The sequence below is a fragment of the Suncus etruscus genome, chromosome 20 (genome assembly GCF_024139225.1).
Source record: "Suncus etruscus isolate mSunEtr1 chromosome 20, mSunEtr1.pri.cur, whole genome shotgun sequence".
NCBI classification, from domain to species: Eukaryota; Metazoa; Chordata; class Mammalia; order Eulipotyphla; family Soricidae; genus Suncus; species Suncus etruscus.
This window is the reverse complement of record NC_064867.1, coordinates 43794182-43814787: the sequence shown is the minus strand read 5'-3', so window position 1 is coordinate 43814787 and position 20606 is coordinate 43794182. Positions and strand designations below refer to the sequence as shown.

The window sequence follows — 20606 nt, the reverse complement described above, 5'->3', positions numbered from 1 at the left end:
TTGGAAGGTCAGGGTCGCTACGAATGGGAAACATGCAGGAGCTGACTAGACAAAGTACAGGGAATGGGTTAAAAAAACAAACACAAAAACGAACCAGATCTGCAAACGCATCACTCTACTGCCTCATCTAACCCCCTCACAAGATTTTATAGCTATTAAAGAGGCAGAATATCGGATTTCTTCTCTTCCCCACCCACCACGAGTTCCTTTGTTGTTTTCCTTCTGGTGCCGGGTAGAAAGCATCTCCATCCATGCTTTAACTTATAAGCCTGTGCTCTCCCCAGTCCCATTTCCAGGCCGGCACCACTTCTTGCGTGGTGAGCTCTGGAGGAGAGGAAGGAAGGAATGCCAGCCTGGGAAGGGAACCCCAAGCAAGGGTGGGAAGCTTCCAGGACGGGATCTCCATCTAGTGGCAGCTTGGAGAGCATCACGCTGCCTGTGTTCACAAGGCAAACGAGGCGGAAAACTTGGGGTTCCCTTGGCCACAAGGCCTTTCCCCTGGGATCCGCAGCATCTCCACCTTCACTGGCTTCTTCTCTCCAGTGTCTGGGCCCAGATTCCTTCCCTGTCTTCAGAGATGCCTCAGGACTGTGCTCTGGCCTGCACACAGTCCCTTTTGCAGTCCTTCTAGAATCTAGAGGGTCCAACTCTTGCCATCCATTCCAAGGCTTGCAATCCATTCTGAGACCCTCTGGGTTCTGAGAAGATTCCCCTCAGGAGAAACTCCCCACACTTGAGTCCTTTTTGCTTAAATGCCAAACTTCCCACACTTGAGTCCTTCTCCCTTAAATGCCATGCAGGACAACCAGTGCTCTCAAGAACCCACTCCCCTCCACACTTCTTGGGCTCAGCTCTTCAGGAGAACTGGCCCTTTTCCTGCTTCCTCAGGTCTCCTCAGAGAGGCCTCATGGCTATGGGCCTGCCTGCATAGACAGTCCCTTTTGCAGTCTTTTTGCAGTCCTTGTAGGGTGCAACTCTTGCCATCCATTCCAAGGCTTGCATTCCATTCTGAGACCCTCTGGGTTCTGAGAAGATTCCCCTCAGGAGAAACTCCCCACCCTTGAGTCCTTCTCCCTTAAATGCCATGCAGGACAACCAATGCTCTCAAGAACCCATTCCCCTCCACTTTTTGGCCTCATCTCCGCATCCAAACTGGCCCTTTCCCCGCCTCCTCAGTTCTCCTCAGAGAGGCCCTATAGGAGGTAGCAGCTGAGCAGCGGGAGCGAGGGAGAAGCAGCGGCTCTACAAACGCGCATGCGCAGAAGAACGAAGCGGGGGGGGCTGGCTCGGCGGGCGTCCGTGCGTGCGTGCGTGCGCAGGCGCAGTCGCGCGCGCGCGGCTCGGGAAAGTGGGCGGGGCGTGGTAGCGCCCGTGCGTGCGCAGGCGCAGTCCGGAGCGCAGGTCCTGAAAGTGGGCGGGGCGAGCGGCGCGGCGCTGGACGTCATCCGTGTGCGCCGCCGCCGCCGCCGGTGGGCCTGGAGGCTCGCGGGCGGGCGGGGAAGCAGGCGCTGAGGCGGCCGCGTGAGGGAGAGGAGGAGGCGCCGCAGGAGTGGCGGGGCCGGCGCTGAGGAGATGTGCGGGGAAGCCTGAGGCCGAGACGCCCGCCTGGCTGCCCGGGTGAGACGAGACGGGACGACACGAGACGGGAACAGACGCCCGTGGCCGGCCTGGGCCTCGCCTCCAGGCTGCTTTTTGGGGTACCCCCTCCCCACACCCGCAGGAGACTGAGGCGAGCCAGCTTCTCCCCTCCACGACCTCGAGGCCTCACCCCGAATTCAGGAGCATCTGGGGGTCCCCCCACTCTACTAGGCTCCAGGTTTTTTGGGGGGTACCCCCTCTCCCCTACAGGGAACTGAGGCGATCCAGCTTCTACCTTTCAGGAGCATCTGGGGGTCTCTCCCCACTCTACTAGGCTCCAGGGTACTTTTTGGGGTACCCCCACACACCCACAGGAGACTGAGGCGAGCCAGCTTCTACCTTTCAGGACCTCGAGGCCTCACCCCGAATTCAGGAGCATCTGGGGGTCCCCCCACTCTACTAGGCTCCAGGGTGCTTTTTGGGGTACCCCCACACACACCCACAGGAGACTGAGGCGAGCCAGCTTCTTCCTTTAATGGCCTCGAGGCCTCACCCCGAATTCAGGAGCTTCTGGGGGTTGTCCCACCCTACTTGGCTCCAGGGTGTTTTTTGGGGTACCCCCTCCCCACACACACACAGGGGACTGAGTCGAGCCAGCTTTCTTCCTTTCACGGCCTCGAGGCCTCACCCCGAATTTAGGAGCTTCTGAGGGTCGCTGCGAGCCCATGACCCCCACTTTCCTTGGCTCCAGGGTGTTTTTTGGGGTTCCCCCCCACACACAGGGGATGAGCTGAGCCAGCGAGTTGTTCCTCAGGATCCATTGTTTTCCTTCCCTCCACCTCAGCCCCTCCAGCTTCAGCTTCGTCGCAACCCCCTTCGGGTTGGTTTCCTTTCGGGTCCGCACCCAACGTTTCTCCTCACATCTTTCTTTTTTCTGGAACTTGGATCGCCCAGAATCTCATGCTTTTCTGGAACTTGAAGCCCTGCTGGGCCCAGATCTTACCTCTTACCACAGCACGTCCACAGGATGTCCTCCATTCATTCAGGAATGGACAGGAATAATTTTTCTTTCCGCTTGAGCCAATGAATCACGTTGGAGTTTCTGTTTGTCTGTGCTGACTTAGTTCTGTTCATCTTTTTAGGTTCTTTTTGTTTGGTTTTGGTTTTGGGGTCATACCCAGCAGCACTCAGGGGGTTCCTCCTGGCTCTAGGCTCAGAAATCGATCCTGGCAGGCTCTATGTGTGTGTGTGGGGTACCCTATGGGATTCGAACCACCGTCCTTTTGCATGCAAGGCAAATGCCTTGCTTCCATGCTATCTCTCTGGGCCCATTTTTTGGTTTGGGGTCACGCCCAGCAGCGCTCAGGGGGCGGGGGTTCCTCCTGGCTCTAGGCTCAGAAAGCACTCCTGGCAGGCTCTATGGGGGAGGGGACCCTATGGGATGCCATATGGGATTCGAACCACTGTCCTTCTGCATGCAAGGCAAATGCTTTACTTTCATGCTATCTGGCCCCTTTTTTTGGTTTTGGGGTCACGCCCAGCAGCGCTCAGGGGGTTCCTCCTGGCTCTAGGCTCAGAAATCGCTCCTGGCAGGCTCAAGGCGGGGACCCTATGGGATGCCATATGGGACTCAACTACCTTAGCATGTGAACAAAATACAGGTTTGGGCTTGGTGCTCCAGGGCGACATGGACTCCCAGAAAAGCCACCCGGTCCATCATTTTCCTGGGCCTCTGGATAGCAGACAGACACGGGGGCATCTTACAGGGGCACCCCACGTATCAGTCCAGAATTTGAAGTTTTGTTTTGTTTTTGGCGATGCTCAGGGATTACTCCTGGCTCTGTGCTCAGAAGTCGCCTCTTGGCTGGCATGGGAGACCATCTGGGATGCTGGGATTCGAACCACTGTCCTTCTGCATGCAAGGCAAACGCTTTTACCTCCATGCTATCTCCCTGGTTCCCAGAATTTGAATTTTTTTTTTTTTTTTTTTTTTTGGGCCACACGCGGCGTTACTCAGGGGTTACTCCTGGCTGTCTGCTCAGAAATAGCTCCTGGCAGGCACGGGGGACCATATGGGACACCGGGATTCGAACCAACCACCTTTGGTCCTGGATCGGCTGCTTGCAAGGAAAACGCCACTGTGCTATCTCTCCGGGCCCAGAATTTGAAGTTTTGTATTTGATTCTAGAGGGGGGCTTCCCAAAAAAGTGTGGTGTGGCGACTTTGGGCCAAAAGATGTTTGGATTCTTACCCACCCTAATCTTTTGTTTTGCAGGCTCCTGGAAGATGAAAGAGACTCTACAAGGGACTGGGTCTTGGGGGCCTGAGCCTCCTGGACCTGGCATAGCCCCAACCTATGCGAGCCCCAGGCAGGAGCATCTTCGGTGGCCCCCACCCCCGAAGCCCCGACTCAAATCTGGTGGCGGTTTTGGGCCCGATCCCGGGTCGGGGACTGCAGTGCCAGCCAGACGCCTCCCTGTCCCTCGGCCCTCTTTCGATGCCTCGGCCAGCGAAGAGGAGGAAGAAGAGGAGGAGGAGGACGAGGAGGAAGATGAGGAAGAAGTGTCAGCGTGGAGGCTGCCCCCCAGATGGAGCCATGTGGGAGTCTCGCAGCGGTCCCGCCCGGCCCGCTCCGCTCATCGCAAAACCTGCTCCCAGCGTCGGCGGCGAGCCATGAGAGCTTTCAGGATGCTGCTGTACTCCAAAAGCACCTCGCTGACATTCCACTGGAAGCTTTGGGGCCGCCACCGAGGCCGGCGGCGAGGGTTTGCACACCCCAAGAACCATCTTTCTCCCCAGGAAGGGGGTGTGACGACACAGGTGCCCTCTCCCTATTGTCGTTTTGACTCCCCCCGGGGACCTCCCGCCCGGCTGGGTCTGCTCGGTGCTCTCATGGCTGAGGATGGGGTGCGAGGGTCTCCGCCAGTGTCCTCGGGGCCCCCGGTGGAGGAAGACGGATTAAGGTGGACCCCCAAGTCTCCTCTGGACCCTGATTCTGGTAAGGCATGAAGGAAGAGAGGGAGGCGGGAGGGCTCAAGGGCAGCTCCTGGAGCATCAGAGCCTCTTGCTGAGGTGAGAAAGGGGCCAAAGGAGTGTTTTGGAGGGGCCGGGGCAGAATCACTCCGAACTAGGTCTGGGGAACCAAAGCCTGGGTGCCGCCTTTCCAGGTGGGTGTCCTCTGAATGGATGAAACGTAGTGAGAAAAGGCAAGTCTTGTCTGCTTGAAATCTTTGCAAAGTGATAGATAGTTCAGCAGGCTGGAGTGCCTGCAGGAGCCCTGGCTTTGATTCACTGAGCACAGCATCATTTCCCCAAGACCTGCTGTGCATACTTCTCAACAAAAGAGAAATCTCTCTGGCTTCTTGGGGTAAGACACTTGCAATTGGGGGCTGAGTGATAGCGCAGCGGTAGGGCGTTTGTCTTGTACGCGGCTGACCCCAGCCTCCCTCCCATATGGTCCCCAAGCCAGGAGCGATTTCTGAGCACAGAGCCAGGAGTAATCCCTGAGCATCACCGGGTGTGGCCCCCCCCCCCAAAAAAAAAAATCTGGGCTAGAGCAGTGGCACAAGTGGTAGGGCGTTTGCCTTGCATGTGGCTGACCCAGGATGGACCTGGTTCGATCCCTGGTGTCCCATATGGTCCCGAAAGTCAGGGGTCTGAGCACATAGCATAGCCAGGAGTAACTCCTGAGCGTCACCCAGTGTGGCTCAAAAACCAAAAAAGAAAAAAAATGAAAAAAGATATTTGCAAACTGTCTGCTCTATGCATGGCCCTCCAGCAGCTTTCACTCCTCAAAAGTGGTAGGACAGGATGCCTGGATGTTGGGGTCTGTCGTATTCTCAAGATGTTGAAGAAAACCCAGTTGATTTTAGGTGGGTGGTGTTTTTTCTTTGTTTGCATTTGGGCCATTCCTGGTGGAGGTCAAGGCTTTCTTCTGGCTCTGTGCACAGGGCAGAGCTCAGGGAACTAAGGGCCAAGGGGCTTTACTTGCAGCACTGTCTCTCCAGCCCCTAATTTAAGGGTTTTTCTTTGTTGGTTTTTGGGTCACACCCCGCAGCGCTCAGAGGTTACTTCTGGCTCTATGCTCAGAAATCGCCCCTAGCAGGTGACCATGGTATGCGGGGATTCCAACCATCCTTCTGACCTTACCTCCAGGCTATCTCTCCGCCCCTAATTTCAGGTCATTGTTCATATATTTATCAAGCCATTGCTCTCTGCTGGCTACTATGACAAGTGCGATGTCTTTGCAAACTAAATTTTTTTTTTGCTCTCTTGTTTGAATTCCTTTATGTTTTGCATGTGCTTATAGCTTGGGCTCTCTTTTTTTTGGTTTTTGGGCCACACCCGGTGACACTCTGGTAACTCCCGCCTTTGCGCTCAGAAATCACTCCTGACAGGCTCTTGGGACCATATGGGATGCCAGGGATTGAAACTGGTCCGTCCCAGGTCGGCAGCATGCCAAGGCAAATGCTCTACCACTGTGCTATCAGCTGTGCTATCACTCCGGCCCCTGGGCTCTATTCCTTTGAGTTTATATGGACAGAGGGGATGGCGAGATAGTGGGTACAGTGGGTACAATGCTTGCCTTGCATGCAGCAGACCCAGGTTTGATCCCTGGCACCACATATAAATCCTCTAGGCCTCTACCAGGAGTGACCTCTGAGCACTGAGCTGAGAGTAAGCCAAGTGTGGACCCAAAACAAATTTTTAAAGTTTATGTTAGTGGCAGGAGAGATAGCACAGCAGTAGGGCGTTTGCCTTGCACGTGACTGACTAGGACAGATGGTGGTTTGAATCCTGGCATCCCATGTGGTCCCCCGAGCCTGCCAGGAGCGATTTCTCTTTTTTTTTTTTTTTTTTTTGAGCCACAGCCATTTGATGCTCAGGGGTTACTCCTGGCTAAGTGCTCAGAAATTGCCCCTGGCTTGGGGGGGCCATATGGGACGCCGGGGGATTGAACCACTGTCTTTCCTTGGCTAGTGCTTGCAAGGCAGACACCTTACCTCTAGCACCACCTCACCGGCCCCGCCAAGAGCGATTTCTGAGTGTAGAGCCAGGAGTAACCCCTGAGTGCTGCAGGTGTGACACCCCCCTCCCAAAAAATGTCTTATGTTGGTAGGCTGTGCTTCAGTTCATCTTGTAGTTTTAAAATTTGTGTGCATCATCTGATCCTTTTGTTATACTTTCGTAGAATAAATTTCTTTTATTTTTTTTTTGGTTTTTCAGGCCACACCCATTTGATGCTCAGGGGTTACTCCTGGCTAAGCGTTCAGAAATCGCCCCTGGCTTGGGGGACCATATGGGACGCCGGGGATCGAATTGCTTGCGGTCGAGATCTTTCCTTGGCTAGCACTTGCAAGGCAGACACACCTTACCTCTAGCGCCACCTCACCGGCCCCAGAATAAATTTCTTATTCTCATACGGTTTTCCTCATTTTTAGGCCTCCTCTCCTGTACGCTGCCTAATGGCTTTGGGGGACCACCTGGGCCAGAAGGGGAGTGCAATATGGCACCCCCAGATGCCAGCATTCTCATCAGCAATGTGTGTAGCATCGGGGACCATGTTGCCCAAGAGCTTTTTCAGGGCTCAGATTTGGGCGCTGCAGAAGAGGCCGAGCAGCCTGAGGAGAAAGCTGGACAGCACAGCCCCCTACAGACGGAGCATGTGACCTGTGTGCAGAGTAAGGAACCCTGGAGACAGTCTTTTTCAGCAAACTCCCTGACCAGGAGGGAGAGAGGCCTCGCCTAACTCTTCTTTACCTCCCTCTTCCACTTAGGCATCTTGGATGAATTCCTTCAAACTTATGGCAGCCTTATCCCCCTCAGCACTGATGAAATCGTAGAGAAATTGGAGGACATTTTCCAGCAGGAGTTTTCGACACCTTCTAGGTGAGACATCAAAGAGCTGCCCTTTCCAAGAGGGCTGGGCTGGGGCAGGTGAGATGGGAGAGTGCTGTTCCCTTTGCCTCCCCTAGGGATGTGGTTGGGTAGAAGGAGCAAACTAGAACTGAAGGGCCTCAGGAGTCTGCAGATCAGGTGCCAACACTTCATAAATCGACGGGTTGAATCTCCACCTGGCATCCTGAGATGCTGTGTGTGCCTCAGAATTCGTGTCTCTTTTCTGAGACTAGCGAGTCATCACAAAACACATGCAAAGAGTGTCAGTCCAGACAGATTCAGGCAGTCGTCGATGCTTCTTGTGCCCCAGACCCCTTGCATTCTGTATCATTCCACCCTTGGTTCTACTCAGGAAAGGCCTGGTGCTGCAGTTAATCCAGTCCTACCAGCGGATGCCAGGCAATGCCATGGTGAGGGGCTTCCGAGTGGCCTACAAGCGACACGTGCTGACGATGGATGACTTGGGGACCTTGTATGGACAGAACTGGCTCAATGACCAGGTGAGAAAGGGAAGAGAAAGAGGCCCAGAAGGGGATTCAGGGAGCAGGGTGTCTGGGGCCCTCTGCATGGGGGAGCCCTCTACCCATGCTGCACCCTCCATGGCAAGTTGTCTCCCGTCTTTTCTCCAGGTGATGAACATGTATGGGGACCTGGTTATGGACACAGTTCCTGAAAAGGTAGACCTGTCTCTTCCGTTTTACAGTGTCTTTTTGTTGTTTCGGGGCCGCACAGCAGTGTTGAGGCTTTTCTCCTGCCTCTGAGCTTACGAGTCAACCTGGCAGGTTAGGGGACCTAGGAGATGCCAGGGGTTGAACAGAGGTTAGCTGCTTGCAAGATAAACACCTGACCTACTGTACTGTGTCTGGCCATGAGATCCTTCATTGGGGGAAGAGAAGAGAATGTATGCTTTGGGTCCTGAGTATGGATTGTTGTTCCCTTCCCCAGTGTTTGATGCTTTTCTCTTATGGCTAACCCCACAGATCATGGTGGAATGGTATAAGGTTAAAGAAATTTGTTTTTTCCTCATTGAACTGGATGTGGGGGTTATTGAGAACCATTTTTAGAAATAGAATGAATGAAATGGAGTTTGCTGGGTATAGGAGAGACATAGCAGGAAGGCCCGTTACCTTTTAATTCCATCCAGCTCTTCTGTGTCATTGGTACAGGTGCATTTCTTCAACAGTTTCTTCTATGATAAACTTCGTACCAAGGGTTATGATGGGGTGAAAAGGTGGACCAAAAATGTGAGTTATGAATTCACGTGTGTTTGTGTGATATCCTCATAAAGTATTCAAGTTGTTTTCTATAAGCTTTTTTCAAATGTTCAGATATTTAGTTACGTCTATGTGCAAAGTTTTATTATAAACACTATGGATGCTATTTTTGTTGTTGCTGTTGTTTTGTTTTTTGGGCCACACCCGGTGACACTCAGGGATTACTCCAGGCTATGTACTCAGAAATCATTCCTGGCTTGGGGACCATATGGGACGCTGGGGGATTGAACTGCGGTCCGTCCTAGGCTAGCGCCAGCAAGGCAGATGCCTTATCACTCCGGCCCCATATGGATACTTTTTTTTGTTTGTTTTTTTGGGCCACACCTGTTTGATGCTCAGGGGTTACTCCTGGCTAAGCACTCAGAAATTGTCCCTGGCTTGGGGGGACCATGTGGGATGCCGGGGAACGAGGGGGATCAACTTCGGTCCTTCCTTGGCTAGCGCTTGCAAGGCAGACACCTTACCTCTAGCGCCACCTCGCGGGCTCCATGGATAATGTTTTTTTTTTGTTTTGTTTTTTGGGCCACACCCGGCGTTGCTCAAAGGTTACTCCTGGCTGTCTGCTCAGAAATAGCTCCTGGCAGGCATGGGGGTGTACCATATGGGACACCAGGATTCGAACCAACCACCTTTGGTCCTGGATCGGCTGCTTGCAAGGCAAACACCGCTGTGCTAATGGATAATGTTTTTAACAGATTCTTGATTATTGAGCTGGAGAGGTAGTACAGCAGGTAGGGAACTTGAATCGCATGCAGCTGACTTGGGTTCGATAACCAGCACCCTGAGACTGCCAGGAATGATTCTAAAATGTAGATTCAGGAGTAACCCATAAGTACCACCCAGTGTGGCCCAGAAACAAATACTTCATTGTAATCATTTTTTTTTGTTTTGTTTTTGTTTTGTTTTGTTTTGTTTTTTGTTTTTTGTTTTTTTGGTTTTTGGGTCACACCCGGCGGTGCTCAGGGGTTACTCCTGGCTGTCTGCTCAGAAATAGCTCCTGGCAGGCACGGGGGACCATATGGGACACGGGGATTCGAACCAACCACCTTTGGTCCTGCATCGGCTGCTTGCAAGGCAAACTTCGCTGTGCTATCTCTCCAGGCCCATTGTAATCATTTTTGCCTTTAACTCAGGCTTTTCAAGTGGGTTGGGGGGCAGGGGATTGCCTCATGGTACTCAGGGGTCACTTGGATGGTGTCAGGAGTCAGGCTGGGGTGGGCCCCATGCAAGGCAAACACCTTAATCTCTCCTCTCTAACCAAACTTGAGGATACAGTATTAAATTAAGAAAATTTACAGAGGGACAATAAAAGAATAATAAACAAGTCAAATACTAGTTTGTGCTGAGTGCTGTGAACAAGAGAAAACAAATGGGGAGGAGTATTTTAGACTGGGTGGCCTGGGAAGATCTTTTGCTGAGACATGAATGGTGAGGAGCCAGGTATTTGCAGATCTAGGAAATAATTTTCTAGGCAGAAGGACTTGGGACATGAAGGAGAAAACAACATGTTTGAGCAACAGAGGACCAACTTGGTGGCTATTTGGTCAGTGAGAATAATGAATGAGGGCCCGGAGAGATAGCACAGCAGCGTTTGCCTTGCAAGCAGCCGATCCAGGACCAAAGGTGGTTGGTTCAAATCCCGGTGTCCCATATGGTCCCCCGTGCCTGCCAGGAGCTATTTCTGAGTAACCCCTGAGCACCACCGGGTGTGGGCCAAAAACCAAAAAAAAAAAAAAAAAAAAAAGAGAATAATGATTGAGCACAGAGAAGTGGTTCAAAATAATTTCCGTTGGTCAGATTATCCAAGACATAAGGAGACATAAGGGTAGCCTAGGGAAGTCAATATTACTCTCTGTATACGAAGAAGGTGTTGCTTTCTAAGCAAGTTGCAAAGTGTTTCATGTCTTAAACATCATATTTCAATGAGTTGAAAGAATAGCAGCATGGAAGCTGTTTTTGGTTTGTTTTTGGTTTGGGGCCATACCAGGCAATGCTTAGGGGTTATTCCTGGTATTCCTGGCTCTGTACTCAGGAAAAACTGGTGGTGTTAAGGGGTCCATATGGGATATCGGGGATCAAATTCGGGTCAGCTGTGTGCAAGATAAGGTACTGCTGGTACTGTTTCTCCTGCTGTGGCATAGAAGTTTAGATAAGAATCTTGGCTCTGGGCCAGAGACCTCAACAACTGCATGGGTCCCCCCCATGTATTATGAGGACTGACTCAGGAGTAGTCTTTAACACTGAAGTGTGTCCTAAAAACCAAGAGGGAAACAGCGGAAGAAACTTGGGTTTTTGTTTGTTTTGTTTCTTTTGGGGGTCACACCCGGCAGTGCTCAGGTGTTACTCCTGGTTCTATGCTCAGAAGTCAGTCCTGGCAGGCTTGGGAGTCCCTATGGGATGTCAGGATTCGAACCACTGTCCTTCTGCCTGCAAGGCAAACACCCTTTCTTCATGCTATCTATCCACCCCGGAAACTTAAATCTTTTTTTTGTTGTTGTTTGTTTGTTTTTGGGTCACACCCAGCAGTGCTCAGGGGTCAATCCTAGCTCTAGGCTCAGAAATCGCCCCTGGCAGGCACAGGGGACCATATGGGATGCTGGAATTCGAACCAGCATTCTTTTTTTTTTTTTTGGTTTTTGGGCCACACCTGGCGGCGCTCAGGGGTTACTCCTGGCTGTCTGCTCAGAAATCGCTCCTGGCAGGCTCGGGGGACCATATGGGACACCGGGATTCAAACCAACCACCTTAGGTCCTGGATCAGCCGCTGTGCTATCTCTCCGGGTTTTTTTTTGTTGTTGTTCGAACCACCATTCTTCTGCATGCAAGCATGCAAGGCAAGCACCTTACCTCCATGCTATCTCTCCAGCCCCCGAAACTTAGATCTCAATATAAAGATAGAAATAGAAGCAGTCTTATCTAGGATAAGTTTTGCAGAGTTTTGTTTTATTTTGGTTTGGTTTTGGGGGGCCACACCCGATGATCCTCAGGGGTTACTTCTGGCTATGCGCTAAGAAATCGCCCCTGGCTTGGGGGACCATAGGAGATACCAGAGGATTGAACCACTGTCTGTCTTGGGTTAGTGCCTGCTAGGCAAATGCCATAATGCCTGCGCTGGTGCTCTGGCCCCAAGTTTTGCAGGGTGGTTTTGTTTTTTGTTTTTTTTGGGCTATACCTGGATACCTGGCAGCGCTTAGGGGTTACTCTTGGCTCTCTGCTCAGATATCACTTCTGGCAGGCACCATATGGGATGTCAGGATTCAAACCACCATTTATCCTGGGTCGGCTGCTTGCAAGGCAAATGCCCTACCACTGTGCTATCTCTCTGGCCCCATGGTTTTGCAGGTGTTTTTTTTTTTTTGTTTTGTTTTGTTTTTGGTTTCTGGGTCACACCCGGCAGCGCTCAGGAGTTACTCCTGGATCTCCGCTCAGAAATCTCTCCTGGCAGGCTCGGGGGACCATATGGGATGCGGGATTCGAACCACTGTCCTTCTTTTTTTTTTGGTTTTTGGGCCACACCCTGTGACACTCAGGGGTTACTCCTGGCTATGCGCTCAGAAGTTGCTCCTGGCTTCTTGGGGGACCATATGGGGCGCCGGGGGATCGAACCACGGTCCGTCCTAGGCTAGCGCAGGCAAGGCAGGCACCTTACCTCCAGCGCCACCGCCCGGCCCCGAACCAGTGTCCTTCTACATGTAAGGCAAATGCCTTACCTCCATGCTATCTCTTTGGCCCGCATTACTGCTTTGTTTTTGTTTTTGGTTATTTTTGGGTCACACCCGGCGTTGCTCAGGGGTTACTCCTGGCTATCTGCTCAGAAATAGCTCCTGGCAGGCATGGAGGACCATATGGGATACCGGGATTCGAACCAACCACCTTAGGTCCTGGATCGGTTGCTTGCAAAGGCAAACACCGCTGTGCTATCTCTCTGGCCCCTGGTTTTTCAGTTTACTTAGAATAAAATGATTAGGACTTTCTGGGGTTGAAGCTTTGGTATTAGCAGGTAGGGTGCTTACCTTATGTGTGGCCAGTCGGTTTGTTCCCCAGTACTCTGTATGGTACCTCTAGCTTGACAGGGCTGAGCCCTGAGTGCTGCCTGGGTGTGGCCCCAAAACAAAACAGTCATTAGAGCTTTCTATGAATGAGAAAAAGATCAGAACTTAGGAATTGAGGTTTTGTTTTGGTTTGGGTGCCAATATCTTAGGGTGTTCAAGCTACTTTGAGTCTAGTGTTTTGGGGAAGTCACTTCAGGAGGTTCTTGGGGAATATGCACTACTACTAATTAAGTCTGGGCTTCCTGCATACAAAGCTTACATTCCAAACCTGTGTGTCATCTTGACGTGATGTTTTTTATTTATCTTATTGGAGAAAATAATTGGGAAGGAAAAATAGGGCAAAAATGGGTTTGATGAGATCAAAGTTTTTTATTTTTTTTTTTTTTTTTTTTTCTTTTTTTTTTGATTTTTTTTTATTTATTTATTTTTTTTATTAATTATTTTTTTTATTATTTTAATTATGACAACAAAGATGCAAAGAAAGAGGACAGGGTAAAGTTACAGTGGAAGCCCAATCACCCACAAACAGGATTCTCAGTAGTTCCATCGATGATATCCCAGCCTTGAACTTTCAGCCAAAGAACATTAAGAAAAACAAAACTGAACCCATGTACAATACAATTACTTTGTCCCTCAAATCCCCAGTTGTAGTACATATTGTTTCTTAGCAGCACACCATATAATCTAAAGATATTAGACTTAAGTAACTCTTTAAACATTGAGGGCAAAGTACATTTATCTAGTTCCATGCACATGCTTACTAGTTTAAGTTAACCTCAAAAGTTTTAATGGGTTGTTTTTCTTAAGGATTGGAGTCAAGAGAACATAGTAAAAAACGATATTAAAGTGGCATTTGTTTGCATAGGCCCACCAAAACATAAGGGACATGGAAAGACAAATTATGGTCTAAATACATGGAGACCCTACCCCTGAAGTTTCCTGGCACAGGACTGACTCTAGGCTCCAGGCAAACTAGTTTGTCCAATTCAAGTCATAGTCTGTAGTGGCAATACACCTCCATTCCTCACATAGTCTCTGTTGTTGGTATCATTCTTCTGTATTAAAGATCCTGGAGTCTGCATATCCCATATTGCAGTCAGGATGGTGCAGAGCATCCTCTCGTTTCACCTCACACTTAAGGGGCAATAGAGAGAACCATGTCCTGTAGAGCAGGTCATCGTTGTTGTCATGTCTTCTCGCAGGTCATTGTTGTTGTCACGTCTTCTCAGTGTAAACGGAAGTGTCTTATTAGGAGGTCGATGTCACACCCTTGGTAGTGTCTTTCCTGGTAGAGGACTGCTTCCAACTGTTGCTATAAAAGACCTTGGATGTTTCGTAGATAGCTTGCCTGGTTCCAGCGTGAATGGAGAATGCCCATTCAACTGAGGCCTATGCCAGGTCATTATATCAATATTCAGGGTGTAAGGTACATTGTAATAAAGTTTTTTCTTTTTCCTTCCAAATTCAAAGAAGATTTTAAGAACAGGAAGCTTTCCATTCCGTAGCAGGATTCCAGACAGTTCTTTCTTTTTTCTTTTTTTTTTTCTTTTGGTTTTTGGGCCACACCCGGCATTGCTCAGGGGTTACTCCTGGCTATCTCTCTGGGCCCAGTTCTTTCTTTTTTCAACTAGTTTAGTTTCTTATCCTTTAAGTTGAAAATTAGGAAATATTTACAATTCAGTAGGACCATTGACTCTAATTTGTTAAGTTTTCTTTTTTCTTTTCTTTTTTTTTAGGGGGGGGGGTTTGGCCACACCCAGCGGTGCTCAGGGGTTATTCCTGGCTGTCTGCTCAGAAATAGCTCCTGGCAGGCACAGGGGACCATATAGGATACCGGGATTCGAACCAACCACCTTTGGTCCTGGATCTGCTGCCTGCAAGGCAAACACAGCTATGCTATCTCTCTGGGCCCAAGTTTTAATTTTGTTAAATTTTAAACTCGTTAAATTTTCAGGTTCAAGAGCTTAACACTGAAGAACCAGGCAACCTTGCTACTTTTCCTAGTAGAAGCAAGGTCACATGCAGTGAAAAGAGCTTGGCCTTCTAGCTGAGGAGATAACACGGAGGACTGGGGCGTGTATGGTTTGCATGCGAATCACATCCAGTGAAAAGAAATTGGTGTTTGGGGAGATAGTTCAGAGTGGGCTGGAGCTCATGTGTTTTTGGGGGTAAGGCTTGGGTTCAGTTTTTGGCACCATCTGGGGTCCGAGCGATAACACAGCAGTAGGGCATTTGCCTTGCACGCGACCAACTTGGAATGAACCTGGTTTGATTCCCAGAGCCTGCCAGGGCAGACTTCTGAGTACAGAGCCAAGTGTAACCCCTTAAGTGCCTCTGGGTGTGACCCAAAAAGAAAACAAAACAAAACCAAAAAAACCCCACAAACCAGAAGACAGGGGCCAGAGTGATAACACAGTGGTAGGTCATTTGCCTTGCATGTGGCTGACCCAGGACGGACCTGGGTTCGATCCCTGGCGTCCCATATGGTCCCCCCAAAGCCAGGAGCGATTTCTGAGCACATAGCCAGGAATAACCCCTGAGCGGCACCAGGTGTGGGCCAAAAACAAACAAACAAACAAAAACAAAACAAATCAATTTTTGGCACTACCCCCAAGCTCCATCAGGTGTGGCTGAAAGATTTAGGGGAGGGAAAGATCTTGGGTTGCTATAAACCTGTATTATTTTGGTTTAGGAACCACACCTGGAAGTATTTTTTTTGGGGGGTGGGGGATATCACACCCTTTTGTGCTCAGGGATTACTCCTGGCTCTACGCTCAGAAATCACTCCTGGCAGGCTCGGTGGACCCTATGGGATGCATGCAAGGCAAATGCCCTACCTCCCTGCTTTCTCTCTGGCCCTAAGGGATCTTCCCAGCCCTGTGGCGGGGGTATCATATGGTGCCTAGATTGCGCTTGGGCCTCCTGAATTCTCTCGAACCCTCAAGCTATTTCCCTAGTTTTGTAAACTTGTGCTTAAAATCAAGCTTTGCCAGTTTTTCTTTTTTAATTTGATTTTATTTTTGGGGGTCATACCCGGGAGTGCTCAGGGGTTCATCCTGGCTCTGTGCTCAGAAATCGCTCCTGGCAGGCCTGGGGGAGTTGAACCATCTGTCCTCGGTTGGCTGGGTGCAGTACGTCTGGGTCCCATTTGCCAGTTTTTCTTTTATGACCTTGGGCAAATTATTTTCCCAAGCCATAGTTACCTCATTAAGTTGAACAAGACTTTCTCTTGTGATTCAACAATCATTAATGGATTGAGGATTTACTGAAGGCCATGTATTGATTTGTTTTGAGGTTATGAACTAGTTTAATTTCTCATAATTAATGAAAGGCAGGAACTTTCTTCTCATCATCTCAGGAATGAAGGTTAGGGTTTTGTCTGGGTTGCCCACGATTGAGCAAATATATAGTAGAGCTGCATGTGAGCTGTGGCAGTCTGGCTTCAGAATCCTGCTAAATTATTTTATTTATTTAAAAAAAAAGACTATGGGGGGGGTGGACAGATAGCATGGAGGTAAAGCATTTGCCTTGCATGCAGAAGGTCGGTGGTTCAAATCCCGGCATCCCATATGGTCCTGTGAGCCTGCCAGGAGCGATTTCTGAGCGGAGAGTTAGAAGTAACCCCTGAGCTCTGCTGGGTATGACCCAAAAACAAAAACCAAAGACTTTAGGGGCCAGAACAATAGCACATGTGGGTAAGGTGTTTGTCTTCCATGCTGCCAACCCAGGTTCGATCCCTGGTATCACATATGGTCCTGAGCCTGCCAGGACCAATTTCTGAGTGCAGAGCCAGGAGTAACATGAGTGCTGTCGGGTATGGCCCCCCCCCCCAACAAAACAAAATAAAGACTTTATACATAAAATAAGTATATTTTGTATAAAATAAATACTATGATATTTATGGAGTCATGACCTCTGGAGTATTTGTTGTGACACCACCATCTTTGTCCTTCCCTTTTTGTTTGTTTGTTTGTTTGTTTTGGCGCCACACCCTGCAACACTTGGGTTACTCTTGGCTCTCTGCTCAGAAATTGCTCCTGGCAGACTTAGGGCCTCTGGAATGCGGGGATCAAACTGGGTTGGCTGTGTACATGGCAAACACCTTACCTGCTGTGCTATCACTCCAGCGCCTGTCCATCCCGTCTTATTTCCCTTTTTTTTTTTTTTTTTTTTTTTGGTTTTTGGGCCACACCCGGTAACGCTCAGGGGTTACTCCTGGCTATGTGCTCAGAAGTTGCTCCTGGCTTGGGGGACCATATGGGACACCGGGGGATCGAACCGTGGTCCGTCCAAGGCTAGCGCAGGCAAGGCAGGCACCTTACCTTTAGCGCCACCGCCCGGCCCCACCTTCCCTTTCTTTTATTCTCCCACTTGCATCCTTGCTGCCTCTTGCCCCTCTGAACTGTGTTCTTATCTGACCTCTGGCACTGCTTCCTAGGTGGACATCTTCAATAAGGAGCTGCTGCTCATCCCCATCCACCTGGAGGTGCATTGGTCCCTCATTTCTGTTGATGTGAGGAGACGAACCATCACCTATTTTGACTCGCAGCGTACCCTAAACCGCCGTTGCCCTAAGGTTTGAGAGGGAAAAAGGAAAAAGAGCAGAATGTGGGGAGGGGATCCCGTGTCAAGGTATTCCAGGCAGAAGTCTAGGAAGAGCATTCTGGGGTGGCATCTTGGGATCAGTTGGCAAACATAGGCACCGCTTCCTCTCTTTCCCCCGATACAGCATATTGCCAAGTATCTGCAGGCTGAGGCAGTGAAGAAAAATCGGCTGGATTTCCATCAGGGCTGGAAAGGTTACTTTAAGATGGTGAGTTTCCAGGACCAGGGACTTAACCCGGTGGTAGAGTGCATGTTTCGCATGTGTGAGGCGGCGCTGGCAGTACTACAAGCGAATTTTTTTTAATGTGAAATAATTTAAACGGTGGCATTTCAAAGGGAAGGTGAAGGGTGGGGAGTGGGAGTGCTAGAAAGCCACATTTCACAGGAGAGTCCTGATGAAGGACCTTTTTTTTTTCTGGTTCTCTAGAATGTTGCCCGGCAGAATAATGACAGTGACTGTGGCGCCTTTGTCTTGCAGGTAAGCAGATGTCACTGGGGTTAGTTAGGAGGGAGACGGGAGTCCTGTGTCCCTCCTTTATTTGGTTCACAACCGATAGAATAGCAAGCAGTAACTTTTGTGTTAGAACATAGAAATCCCAGTTTCAGAGGGCCTGTCTTCACCATACTACATACAGCACTACATCTCTGATGGCACTACATCTCTGATCTGTGGTGACTGGCTTCCTTCAAACCCCCACCTAAAATATTTATCCCTTTTGGGCCCAGAGAGATAGCACAGCGGCGTTTGCCTTGCAGGCAGCAGATCCAGGACCAAAGGTGGTTGGTTCGAATCCCAGTGTCCCATATGGTCCCCCGTGCCTGCCAGGAGCCATTTCTGAGCAGACAGCCAGGAGTAACCCCTGAGCACCACCAGGTGTGGCCCAAAAACCAAAAAAAAAAAAATTCTCCCTTTTAAGCCTAGATACTTTTTGTATAAAGGAAGAACACTTTTATGTGTTTGTGGGCCAAACCTGGTGATGCTCAGGGGTTTCTCCTGGCTCTGTGCTCAGCAACTCCTACTTGGGGGACCATATGGGACACCAGGGATTGTACCCTATTGGCCATATGCAAGACAAGTGCCCTCCTTGTTGTATGGTTGCTTTGGCCCCAGAACACTGAATCTATAATCTCTGTTATTTTTTGGGGGTGGGGTGCTGTAGCAGGACAGCCCCTGAAGAGGTTGACTGATGGAGGGATGGAGAATGAGGCCCTTTTCTTCCAGCTCGGAGCACGTGTCTGCCACCCTGTCTAGCCCACGGTTCTGAGGTGAAACGGCGGGTAAACAGCTCGCAGACAATCAGGCTCGTGGAAATATTTGCTTTATTCGGATGGACAAAACTGAAGTCCAAAGACTCCGATTCAGTTCCAGCCAGCAAAAAGCCTCTCGCCTTCCACAGACCCTTGCTCTTATAGTCCAGAGTCAGGTCCCACCCAATGGTGGAAGCAGAATCAGGTCCTACCCTAGGGTGGGGGCAGAATGCCAGGTCACACCCTAGGGTAGGGCACAATCACCTAATCAGATTAGGGTGAGCAACATAGTAATCCCCCAAAATATTTACATACACAATAGGGTGCCAGGGTGCCCATCCAGCAGTGCTCACGGCTTCTTATTCCTAGTGATGTTCAGGAAAGCCGTATGTAGTGCTGGTCATCAGACTGGGATCAGCCACAGGCAAAGCAAGCACCTAATTCCCTGTATGATCTCTCTTGTCTCCCACAGTTAGACTTTTTGGGGGAGCCCAGGCCAAGGGGTTTTTGATACCCAGTGATTGTGAAATAGGGATATTCTCTAAAAATGGACTAAGATAGGAGACTGGAGCAGCAGTACAGTGACCTTGTATGTAGCTGACCTGAATTGGATCCCAGAGTGCAGAGCCAGGACTGAGACCCATGGCGGGGTGTGGCGCGATGTACCGAGTGAAATCAGTAGCAGAGGTCCTCATCGGTGGCGGTGGGGTGTTCAAGGGGGTTCTTTCTCACGGCCTCTTTGTTCGCCAGTACTGCAAGCACCTGGCCCTGTCGCAGCCGTTCAGCTTCACGCAGCAGGACATGCCCAAACTTCGGCGACAGATCTACAAGGAGCTGTGTCACTGCAAACTCACTGTGTGAGCCTCGAGTCCCGGCCTCCAGCCCCCCGTTCGTGGGCAGAGGGGCGTGGGAAACTCCCGTTCCTCCGAGAAACTCCAGTTCCTCCCCTCCTTGGTCTCTCCCCGCCCGGTCCCCCCTTTTATTTGTTTGTTTTTTCATATTTAAATGTTAAAATCGTTTTCTGTATTTTTTTCCCTTGGAAAGGATTGATTTCTAACGTCCACTCGGGGTGCGACGGAGAGCAGCCCCTTGCTCCCCGGCCTTGCAACTCCTGCGTGCGAGCGTGCATTCGAGGCGAGGCGGGCAGGAGCGCCGACCGGGGGTGGTGGGTGGACACAGGGGTCGCTGCCTGCCGGACCTCGAGACTTTTTTTTATATAAATATATATCAAAACGCCACGGCCCTGCTCTGGTCAATAAAGGATCCTTTGGAGATAGAGTCGCGGTGCGTGGCCTTCCTTCGGGACCTCGAGGAGCGCATGGACGGACGACAGCCTCAAGCAGGCAGGCTTTTTTCTATTTGGGGGGACCGACTTTCTCCATCCAGGATTCAAGACTGCTAGCTGCAAGAACCTCGCTCGCTGCCTTTTCCAGCTTTCTCTTGCAGCCCCTGGAAGGCTAGAGGGAGGACGGCGGGTAGGTAGGTAGGCAAACCCTAAAGACAGACAGAGTGGACATTGGGGGCAGAAGAGGCACCCAGCAGTAGGTCCTATAGATTCCATCCCTTCCATGGGCTCAGAACTCTCTCGGCCCCGGGGCTGTGGAAGGGTCGATCAAAACTCGGGGCCTCCATGGGACCCTTGGGGGCAGCGGCAGCAGCAGAGGAACCCAGAAGGGCGGATCTGGCCCAGTCCCGGCGCAGAGAAAGGATCCCGGAAGTGCCCGGCCGCCGAGGCCCCGCCCCTCTGCCCCGATAGGCCGGGCGGCGGCCCCGTGACCGCGGCCGGGTGCCTCCGCACGTGGAGCGGCCTCCGGGGCGCGCAAGATGGCCGCCCGCCGTCGAGGCCCGGGGCGGGCCCCGCGAGGTCACTTCCGCGCCCAATGGGGCGGCGGGGCGGGGCCGAGCCGGGACGGGCGGCGGCGCCGGCCAATGGCGGGGCTGGCCGCGCGGC

The 20606-nt window shown here is 50.9% G+C and overlaps 1 protein-coding gene across 1 annotated transcript; it reads left to right on the top strand.

Annotated features, from left to right (window-relative positions):
- The first annotated feature begins 1466 nt into the window (after positions 1–1466).
- SENP3 (SUMO specific peptidase 3) lies at positions 1467–19731 on the top strand. Its single transcript, XM_049766164.1, has 11 exons — positions 1467–1617; positions 3854–4576; positions 7020–7259; positions 7356–7467; positions 7829–7976; positions 8106–8153; positions 8643–8720; positions 17241–17378; positions 17532–17615; positions 17835–17885; positions 19406–19731. Exons 2-11 carry the CDS (start codon positions 3865–3867, stop codon positions 19514–19516), a joined length of 1722 nt encoding a protein of 573 aa, XP_049622121.1. The 5' UTR covers positions 1467–1617; positions 3854–3864; the 3' UTR covers positions 19517–19731.
- Positions 19732–20606: the final 875 nt, after the last annotated feature.

What these genes read in the sequence shown, in the direction of transcription:
- SENP3 (XM_049766164.1), top strand. Translation starts at nt 3,865, where the DNA reads ATGAAAGAGACTCTACAAGGGACTGGGTCTTGGGGGCCTGAGCCTCCT. An exon ending in TGAAAAGGTGGACCAAAAAT is followed by an intron (nt 8,721 to 17,240) that starts GTGAGTTATGAA and finishes ACTGCTTCCTAG; the next exon opens with GTGGACATCTTCAATAAGGA. An exon ending in GGAAAGGTTACTTTAAGATG is followed by an intron (nt 17,616 to 17,834) that starts GTGAGTTTCCAG and finishes CTGGTTCTCTAG; the next exon opens with AATGTTGCCCGGCAGAATAA.